The 11,069-nt window shown below is 43.3% G+C and overlaps 1 protein-coding gene across 1 annotated transcript; it reads left to right on the top strand.

Annotated features, from left to right (window-relative positions):
- The first annotated feature begins 3,396 nt into the window (after nucleotides 1-3,396).
- Nucleotides 3,397-10,215, top strand: LOC139539289 (neurotensin/neuromedin N-like). The gene is made up of 4 exons (XM_071342134.1): nucleotides 3,397-3,669; nucleotides 4,753-4,814; nucleotides 7,216-7,419; nucleotides 9,752-10,215. Exons 1-4 carry the CDS (start codon nucleotides 3,609-3,611, stop codon nucleotides 9,896-9,898), a joined length of 474 nt encoding a protein of 157 aa, XP_071198235.1. The 5' UTR covers nucleotides 3,397-3,608; the 3' UTR covers nucleotides 9,899-10,215.
- The last annotated feature ends 854 nt before the right edge of the window (nucleotides 10,216-11,069 follow it).

The following is an 11,069-nucleotide window of genomic DNA, read 5'->3' as shown; positions in this document are numbered from 1 at the left end:
ATTTGTGGGCGGAACTGAAAAAGCGTGTGAGAGCAAGGAGGCCTACAAACCTGACTCAGTTACAACAGCTCTGTCAGGAGGAATGGGCCAAAATTCACCCAACTTATCGTGGGAAGCTTGTGGAAGGCTACCCGAAATGTTTGACCCAAGTTAAGCAATTTAAAGGCAATGCTACCAAATACGAGTTGAGTGTATGTAAACTTCTGACCCACTGGGAATGTGATGAAATAAATAATCTACGATTATTCTGACATTTCACATTCTTAAAATAAATCAATTTAAAATAAAGTGGAAGGGTTCCAAAACATTTCTGCAGCATTGAAGGTCCCCAAGAACACAGTGGCCACCATCATTATTAAATGGAAGAAGTTTGGAAGCACCAAGACTCTTCCTAAAGCTGGCTGCCCGGCCAAACTAAGCAATCGGGGGAGAAGGACTTTTGTCAGGGGGGTGACCAACTACATGATGGTCACTCTAACAGAGCTCCAGAGTTCCTCTGTGGAGATGGGAGAACCTTCCAGAAGAACAACCATCTCTGCAGCACTCCACTAAATCAAATTATTTATATAGCCCTTCTTAGATCAGCTGATATCTCAAAGTGCTGTACAGAAACCCAGCCTAAAACCCCAAACAGCAAGCAATGCAGGTGTAGAAGCACGGTGGCTAGGAAAAAACCTAGGAAGAAACCTAGAGAGGAACCAGGCTATGAGGGGTGGCCAGTCCTCTTCGGGCTGTGCCGGGTGGAGATTATAACAGAACATGGCCAAGATGTTCAAATGTTCATAAATGACCAGCATGGTCAAATAATAATAATCACAGTAGTTGTCGAGGGTGCAACAGGTCAGCACCTCAGGAGTAAATGTCAGTTGGCTTTTCATAGCCGATCATTGAGAGTATCTCTACCGCTCCTGCTGTCTCTAGAGAGTTGAAAACAACAGGTCAGGGTTCCATAGCTGCAGGCAGAACAGTTGAAACTGGAGCAGCAGCATGGTCAGGTGGACTGGGGACAGCAAGGAGTCATCATGCCAGGTAGGCCAATCAGGCCTTAGTGGTAGAGTGGCCAGACGGAAGCCACTCCTCAGTAAAATACACATGACAGACCCCTTGGAGTTTGGCAAAAGGCACCTAAAGGACTCTGAGACCATGAGAAACAAGATTCTCTGGTCTGATGAAAGCCCGGACTTGAACCCGATCTAACATCTCTGGAGAGACCTGAAAATAGCTGTGGAGCGACGCTCCACATCCAACCTGATAGAGCTTGAGAGGATCTGCAGAGAAGAATGAGAGAAACTACCCAAATACATGTGTACCATGCTTGTATCGTCATACACAAGACTCAAGGTTGTAATCGCTACAAAAGGTGCTTCAACAAAGTCCTCAGTAAAGGGTCTGAATACTTAAGTAAATGTGATATTTCCATTTATATATTTTTTTATACATTTGCAAAAAATTCTACAAACCTATTTTTGCTTTGTCATTATGGGGTATTGTGTGTAGATTGATGAGTGGGACAAAAACAATGTAATCCATTGGAGAATAAGGCTGTAACGTAACAAAATTCGCCATCACGGTTGACAACTCCATTGTGTCCTCCTCCCAGAGTGCTAAGAACCTTGGCGTGATCCTGGACAACACCCTGTCGTTCTCAACTAACATCAAGGCGGTGACCCGTTCCTGTAGGTTCATGCTCTACAACATTCGCAGAGTACGACCCTGCCTCACGCAGGAAGCGGCGCAGGTCCTAATCCAGGCACTTGTCATCTCCCGTCTGGATTACTGCAACTCGCTGTTGGCTGGGCTCCCTGCCTGTGCCATTAAACCCCTACAACTCATCCAGAACGCCGCAGCCCGTCTGGTGTTCAACTTTCCCAAGTTCTCTCACGTCACCCCGCTCCTCCGCTCTCTCCACTGGCTTCCAGTTGAAGCTCGCATCCGCTACAAGACCATGGTGCTTGCCTACGGAGCTGTGAGGGGAACGGCACCTCCGTACCTTCAGGCTCTGATCAGGCCCTACACCCAAACAAGGGCACTGCGTTCATCCACCTCTGGCCTGCTCGCCTCCCTACCTCTGAGGAAGTACAGTTCCCGCTCAGCCCAGTCAAAACTGTTCGCTGCTCTGGCACCCCAATGGTGGAACAAACTCCCTCACGACGCCAGGTCAGCGGAGTCAATCACCACCTTCCGGAGACACCTGAAACCCCACCTCTTTAAGGAATACCTAGGATAGGATAAAGTAATCCTTCTAACCCCCCCCCCCCCTTAAAAGAGTTAGATGCACTATTGTAAAGTGGTTGTTCCACTGGATATCATAAGGTGAATGCACCAATTTGTAAGTCGCTCTGGATAAGAGCGTCTGCTAAATGACTTAAATGTAAATGTAAATGTAAAATGTGGATAAAGTCAAGGGGTCTGAATACTTTCCAAATGCACTGTATATTTAATTTTTCTCTTTATTTAGATTACTAAAAACATACTTAAGTACAAAAAAGTGTCCCAATTTATATGATTTGAAATGTATATAATATACTTAAATGCTAATTGCATTAAATGTATTTAAAATGGTTCCTATTTAAATAATTTTAAATATAATGAAGTATGATTTAAGCATGTCTAATTAGATTTTTTTCCCACTTGGGTAGGCTGCATATGGGAGCGCATGTGGCCATCATTTGCTTGTGAGTGTTGTCTAGCTGGAGTGCACTTTCAGCACGATGATATGGCCTATGGCACAATTAGACTATAAATCAGTGTTTGGGATTACCAGTAGCCTATGGGTTTTCGATAGCAGTTGTTAATCTATACAAAATAGTTATTAAGAGAAAACTGTTAATAAAAAAATTAAAAAATCTATAGAATCATTCATATTTATTAATGTATGTGCTTCTTAACTGAGTTGAGGTTGACGTATTACATACTTATCCCTTATCCCTATCCCTTATCCCTAACCATACTTACTTCAAAGCATTTGGTCTCAAGGTAAAAGAGTGATGCAACTTTCATTGATGAGATACCACTTACACTTAAAACACCAAGAAATACATTTGTTCATAGAGTATTTGTAGAGCCCTGAGTGTGTGTTCCCTGAATCCCAGTGAGACAGGGGTCTTCAGCTTCATACACACAACTCGCCTCCACAAACAAATCAGCATAACAATCAAGCTACCCACTCTAAAGTAATCAATATAAATAAATACATGTAAATAACCACATCTAAAAGTTGTATGACGCAAAACCTTGATGTGTGATGGGGGGTGATGTATGATGTCACGATGACACAGCACAGGCGCTTGTGGGTAGAGGGTGAGGGGGAGAGGGGATGAGAGAGAGAGGGGGGTGAGAGAGTGGTCCTGTGACATCATTCTACCTCTTATATACAGAGAGAATGAAGCCCACTGCTCTTCACTTCATTCACTCTATCTAAAGCCAAGAGGACACAGGCAGACACTGTTACTGACAGGAAGAAGAGAAGACAAGGACAAACAGACTGAGTACATTCCTTCTCCACCTCCGACTTCTCTGTTTCTCTCTCTTTCTGCATTTGACCCCTAACCCTATGGACTTGGGTCCTGCTTAGCTAGGTGGATTCAGAGCGTGGGATTTGTACGAAGATGCAGGCACAGCTGCCGTGTGTGCTTCTCCTCTGTTTGACGTGTGGCGTATTATGTTCAGGTAAGCACGGGCATCCTTTCACATACTTTCCTTTTGATTGTTAATTCATTTGCAACCTTACTGGGTATTATTTTGGTTGCATTGTCAACTGATTAAGTTGGATTTTACCTTGAAAGAACAGGAAATGGTCTCAGAGACGAGGGACCAACTGAATTACTCTCATCTGAAACATACTTTTGCAACAGGTGGATTTCACCACGCACACTTTAGTTATCTTATCTATTCACATCCATTGATTACCCAGGTATTTATCTTATTTATTCACATACATTGACTACCCGCATATTCCTATCAAGAAGGCATAACTGCTCTGAGATATTTCTTGTGCAAAGCTCTAGTAGGGTAGACCTGCAGAGCTACGGGGTGTGTGCATACCTCTGTTCTAGCACAGCACAATGTATCCATCTAATTGTTTAATCAATGCCCTAGCCTAGGTGACTCAGGTGTGGGGAAGCCAACTGAAGCGCTCCAGGACATCACACTGTTCGGTTGAGCTTATTAAGCACTTATCTCCGTCAGAGAAACAAACTGTTATGTAGATGTTGCTGTGGGATGTGGGTGATGGAAAGGGGTGAATGGATCTAGCTGCGCCCCAAAAAGCCTTGACTTCCTGGCTTAAGGAGCAAAAGGGATTTGATTCAACATCAACTTGAATCAAGTTCAACATCAATTTTGACATCTAAGCACGATTTGGTTATCTGAACTCTGTGACACGCTCCAAAATGGAATGTAAAAACATTTGTTAAGTCAAGCTGTTTTTGCTTGAGCTTTACTGTACCTTTTGCCGAGGTTTGATGGGTCACAATGGATCAGGCTCTAACAGAACGTTAATAGTCTTTAAAGCAGCTCGTTAGGAATAGTCTACGAGGGCTAAATTGCCACCAAACGGATCAATTAAGTTGGATAAATCTGTTGTAGACTATGCTAGAAAAACCCAGGTGATAGAAACCACGTTTTTACTGAAATGGTTACTTCAGAATTGGAGTTGTATTTTTTATTATTATATACCTACCTGTATAATACCTTTATACCTGCACTATGATAAACCTGTGTTATAACTCTTGTTTTGTGTCTATCTGATAGATGTTGACCAGGAACAGCGGGCAATAGAGGAGGAGCTGTTGAACAGTCTCTTCACTTCAAAGGTACTGCGCTGCTTCCTCTGTGCACCTGTCAGATCTGAGGTGTGTGTGTGTGTGTGTGTGTGTGTGTGTGTGTGTGTGTGTGTGTGTGTGTGTGTGTGTGTGTGTGTGTGTGTGTGTGTGTGTGTGTGTGTGTGTGTGTGTGTGTGTGTGTGTGTGTGTGTGTGTGTGTGTGTGTGTGTGTGTGTGTGTGTGTGTGTGTGTGTGTGTGTGCCCGTGTGCAGTTAGTGCCCCCGTAGTGCAGGTGCTCTTTTATGGAGCCTGGATATGTCCTCTTTCTCTCTCGGTTTTTGTTCCAATTGAATTGGCTCATTATGGACTCTATTTGTTCATAGTTTTCACAGGTTTCTGGGTTAGTGTTAAGATATACGGTCTTTGAGATGAACACAATGTTCCATCTAGAACAATCAATAATCAATAAAGCTTTTAAAATCACTTTTTCTAATCACTTCATCACTTTTCAACTTACACATGCATACACGCTCATGCACAGGAACTATAAAGGTTTCAAAATGAAATCATTTAGGTATAACATAATTGCTTTTTAAAATGTTATATATGACCATTTATCGTGCAAGATACTCCGTTGACAGGCAAGAGGAAATGAAGTAGATAGAACTGGAACTAGTGGAGCCTGGAGACTGATTACCTGAGTTAATACCATTCAGATGGTCCTGACAGCAACGTAGCGCCGCGCGGCCAAAACACACACACACACACGCACATTCTCGTACACACACACACACACACACACACACACACACACACACACACACACACACACACACACACACACACACACACACACACACACACACACACACACACACACACACACACACACACACACACACACACACACACTCACACACACACTCACATACGTTTGCACATGAGCACACAACACACACGCACGCGTGACACGCACACAAACACATACTCTCTCTCTCTCAATCCCTACTCCCTCCTCCCCACTCTGTCTGATAAACGAATGGAGATGAGAGGGACACACTGAGACACGACTTTGACAAATAAGCTCTGTGATTTATCGCTGATGATGTTCCAAGGGATCCTTGGGGGGGGCTGATTGTAATCGTATGTCGCCAGATGACTGATAGAGTGCTCTAGATTAGAAGACACTGGAGAGGCAGTGTTGTAGTAGACACTTGTGGCTTTGTCTTTCCCTTTTTTCTTTCACACACAGATTACAGAAATACATGGGTGGGTGGGGGATCCGTTTCCTAATGTTGGAATAGGTTGACTGTTGTTTCAATGACGCTTGTTTGCAGGCTGTGAAACAACAGTTTTGTTACTTCATGAAGTATCTGTCAGGTCTATTTATAACTGCTGCATGCATATGCATATGCCAGCACTTGATTTTCTTCATCGAAAATAATGGAATTAGAACACAGAATGATGACTAAATCAATTGGTAAGGTGAGATCAATTACATTTTTCCAAATTCTGGATATACCAGTAGTCACTGTCTTAAAAATGTCTGATGTTGAAATCTAGCCAGTAACTAATCTGGCCACCCAGAGCTGTCATGAGCCAAGCTACAGACAATTCAATAGTGGGGACAGGGGCTACTTGAAATGGCAGTTCGTCCCTCTACTCTGGATGCTGGCATTATTGGACTGCTCCATAAAAAGGATTTTCCGTCCCTCAGTCCCTCAATAATTAACTGACAATGAGAGAGAACACACTGGAGAAAGAAGGAGCTACATCAAACTGTAATGTGAAGTGACCTTTCTGCACAATTAAAAGTGTACCTACCTCTCGTCTCAACACTCAGTGTCTTAACAAACTGCTCATTTGGAAGTAAACAAGAGCTCATTTGTATTTGAGGGCGGTAGGCTTTTCTAAATGTCAATATTGTAAGGAACTCACAGGCGTATCCAACAGACTAAGACGTCCTTTCTGTGGTTTATCCTCAGTCTGCTCAGTACAAAATAATCCACTCTGTGACATTTCTCCCCCATGGCCTCCAAATCCATATGTAATATCTAACAACTCAACAAAGGAGATGCAGAAAATAAAAGTGTTTCCTTTGCCATCCATAAAGGAAAGATGATAGCTGAGATGGGATTTAAAGTGATTTAGAAGCACCAATCTTCTGTTCCTTTTACGACTCAGTGACACCCAGGAGGGAGTCGGGGCTGTGCTGTGTTAACGAGTCGGCCCACGCACAGAGGCCCCAACGGGCACCGATAGGGGCCTCGCACCATCCAAAACCACACACTCAAACGAGATTATGATACAGCAGGATTGAAGCTAGTTAGATCTGACTGATCCATGAGAGAGTGCAAAGGCAAAAGCACACCTATGCACACACGCATGCACACACACATGTAAGTCTTTATGTATGTCGTAGTCCTAGTATTTATTTATATGCTCCTCCTAGATGAAACAGGGCGCCCCCTACTGGCGTGTGTCCCTGGTGAATGTGTGCAGGATGGTGAACAGCCTGATGAACAGCCTGTCGTGGAGAGAACAGGAGGAGTATAACTCTGAGGAGGAGCTGTGGGAGAGACTGGCCTCCCTTCCTGAGCCCCTGGACAAGCTTCTAGACCTACAGCAGATCTGCAGAGTGCTGCAGCCCCGAGAGGTGAGGGACACCCATATTTGGATTCATGCATACATACATACACTGGGACACACAGAAAAGGATGCACACACCGACACCTACAAAAACAGACGCTGATGCACGGAGAGCAATTCTCACATTTGAATCGAAAATCTGTCATGCAGACATATACATTTCGAGTGAGTCACACAAATGCACACACGGTAAACACGCACAGGGATAAGCACTCCAGGGCCTAGATTCAATCAGATCAAGCGTTAACCGGCGAGAGCAGACACCTGCATTGCAGATGTTTTGGCGGAGTTGGAACTGCGTTGGCACCGTCAAATGGGTGAGCAGCTGCTCTTGCTATCATTTTCGTGAAGTCACAACCACCCCACTCATGTAAAAGTTCAGAATGAGAAAGTGTCGGCCATATAGAAATAATGATGCCGAAATCCAAAAATCATTCAACTAAATAATGAGGATTTCTGCCTTCCGAATCGAGGTGTAGATTGCATCTCACATTCCGGTGTTTGAACTCGTAAACAAGGCTGCGTGGGATTTCTGTTAATGCGACTCAGTGCAGCCAATGGCAATGTCTACTTTAGCTACACTATACTGCCGGGAGCCACTTGTGGATTTGACAAGTCTAACGCAGTTCCACCTCCTACACCGTCAAAACAACCGCTATGCGTATGTTGGCTGAAGCGAATCTGATTGCATCAAGCCCTTAGTCTACAGCAGGGATGGGCACCTCCTCAGAGGCGGAGTGGTGTCAGACTTTCCCCCCCGTCCCTAGCAAGTACAGCTGATTAAACTAATTGCATTCTAAACTGAAGATCATGATTAGTTGATTGTTGGAGTCAGTTGGGGTGTTGGTGTTAGTTGGGGCAAAAGTGTGGTCTACAGGGAGAAGCATCTCATACCCACACAAAAACACAAAAACAGGGCCACACACATCATGGTAGACTCTTTAGCCTGGCTATACAGATTAGTACTTGCTTTATCATGCATGGAACAACACACGAAACACTTGTTTAAGGGCTCTATTTAAACAGATATGCTTTAGCCACATCGTCATAGCAGTTGTCTTTCACAGTGTCGGAGGTGGAACTGCGTTAGAGTTGTCAAATCCACAAGCGGTCCCTGTCATTATACCTAATGCATAAGTACATTGCCATTAGTTGCACGGAGTCACATTACGAGAAATCCAATGCAGCCTTGTTTACAAGTCTGAACACTGGAATGTGAGATGTAATCAACACCTCAATATTATTTCTATATAGCCACATTCTCATTCTGGTAAAAAAATAATGTGACATGTCATACTCTTTTTGGCCAGACAGCATCAGATACATGGGCTACACATACAAAGACAGAGGGGCACTGTTTGCCCCGCGAGTACCTAATGCGAGTGGGACAGGTGTAGTTTCATGACAATGATCAAGAGCAGCTGCTCACCGATTTGACAGCTCCAACGCAGCTATACCTCTGACACTGCCAAAACATCAGCGGTTAACGCTGAATCTGATTGATCTAGGTCTAACACACAGCTGCATAGGGTGCTATATATGGAACATGTACTGAACAAAAATATAAACGCAACATGCAACCATTTCAAAGATTTTACTGATTTACAGTTCATATGACTAAATCAGTCAATTGAAATAAATAAATTAGGCCCTAATCTATGGGCCTCAGGATCTTGTCAGGGTATTTTTGTGCATTCAAATTGCCATCGATATAATGCAATTGTGTTCGGTGTCCGTAACTTTTGCCTGACCATACCATAACCCCACCATGGGGCACTATGTTCACAACGTTTACATCAGAAAATTACGCCATACACATGGTCTGCGGTTGTGAGGCCAGTTGGATGTACTGCCAAATTCTCTAAAACGACATTGGAGGTGGTTTATGGTAGAGAAATGAACATAAAATTATCTGGCAACAGCTCTGGTGGACATTCCTGCAGTCATCATGCCAATTACACTCTCCCTCAAAACTTGAGACATCTGTGGCATTGTGTTGTGTGACATAACTGTGGCCTTTCATTGTCCCCAGCACAAGGTGCACCTGTGTAATGATCATGCTGTTTAATCAGATTATTGATATGCCACACCTGTCAGGTGGATGGATTATCTTGTCAAAGGAGAAATTCTCACTGACAGGGATGAAAACAAATGTATGTACACAATTTGAGAGAAATAAGCTTTTTGTGTGAATGGAAAATTTCTGGTATCTTTTATATCAGCTCACTTCATATATTGTGTTTGTTTTTTAGGTCAATCTATAAGGAATACATTTGTTTTCATGGCATTATGCACCACAGAAGAGTCTCGGGAGTGGCTTATTCTGTCTTTCTTTACAGGTGCTTGACGACTCACGAGAGAACTTAGACGCCGATCAAAACAGTGACAACCCGCTCAAAAGGAAATCACCGTATATTTTTAAGAGGCAGGTGAAAAACACCAAAGCTCGGAGGCCGTACATATTGAAGCGGAGTACATTGTACTGAACCAACCCCAGGAAGAGAAAGAAAGACACTATACGTTCTGTGGATATGTGACCATATGTGCTCTCTGTTGTCGCATTATTATTGATGTTTCCTCGGTGTCCTGCCAATACAGATGATATCTCAATCCTGTGTCCATCACTATAGGTCTCTACTAACATAACTCCTACTCCATAAAGCGAGGACTAATGTAAATAAAAGCAAACAAAAGCAGCAAGCAAATGTGTATCTTTTGAGAGGCTTTATATTTCTTATTTTTGTTCACTGCACAAAACAATTTATTTTATTTCCAATGTGATTAAACAATACATATTTCAAAACCACTGAGATGTGACACGTCTTTTTTTTCAAAACAAGCTGTTTATGATAACACACAACAAAATGAGAGCAAGCATTACATCACTGGTTCCCTTTCAAGTCACCTTTAAACCATCTCAGGGACCAGTCGGCAACGTCCCACGAGCCGGAACTTGAGAAACACTGATCTACATATTTCCAAGCGGTGGCGAATTTCTTCCAATTTAATTTCATTAAAATGTCAGGATGATAGCTACTGTGTGAAATACATGAGGCAAATGTTCTGTATAGCCTCTTTAATTAATGTTAGAAGCAATATAATACCTACAATCAGTGCATCAACAGTAAGGCTAGGTAAATTGTCTCTTGACATCCCCTTCCACATTTTCATAGCAATGACATACTGGAATAGGTTACTTGCGTAACCCCGGTTCTATGAGAATACGAGTGAGATATGTTACTTATGGGATACTCCTAGGGGCGTGTCACAAGCTTGAAGTATCCAATCACACAGCGTCTGTTGGAGACAGACTGGTCGAGTGGTGAATGAGGTGAGCCCCTCTCCTCCGTAAAAGGAGCCACTCGCCAGCCAACTGGTCATTCTCGAGCATCCTTGCAAGTAACTCAAAGTTCTATTTCTAATATTCGTTTCGATATGTCACTTATGGGATATGGCCGACTCCCGTAACGCAGACATGCTCTCCGAAGCCAGAGTAGTTTCAACAGCATCAGCCCTCAGAGGATCCGAGGCTGAGGCCAGTATGCACCGATGAAGGTGCAGTGACGTCCAGTCGGTAAAACCTCATTAAAGTATGAGGGGTGGCCCAAATACCACTTTGCAAATCTCTTGTAAAGAGATGCCTTTTGTACAGTGCCC

This window comes from Salvelinus alpinus, chromosome 15, assembly GCF_045679555.1.
Source record: "Salvelinus alpinus chromosome 15, SLU_Salpinus.1, whole genome shotgun sequence".
NCBI lineage: Eukaryota > Metazoa > Chordata > Actinopteri > Salmoniformes > Salmonidae > Salvelinus > Salvelinus alpinus.
The sequence above is the reverse complement of the archived record's forward strand: the minus strand, read 5'-3'. Positions and strand labels throughout refer to the sequence as shown.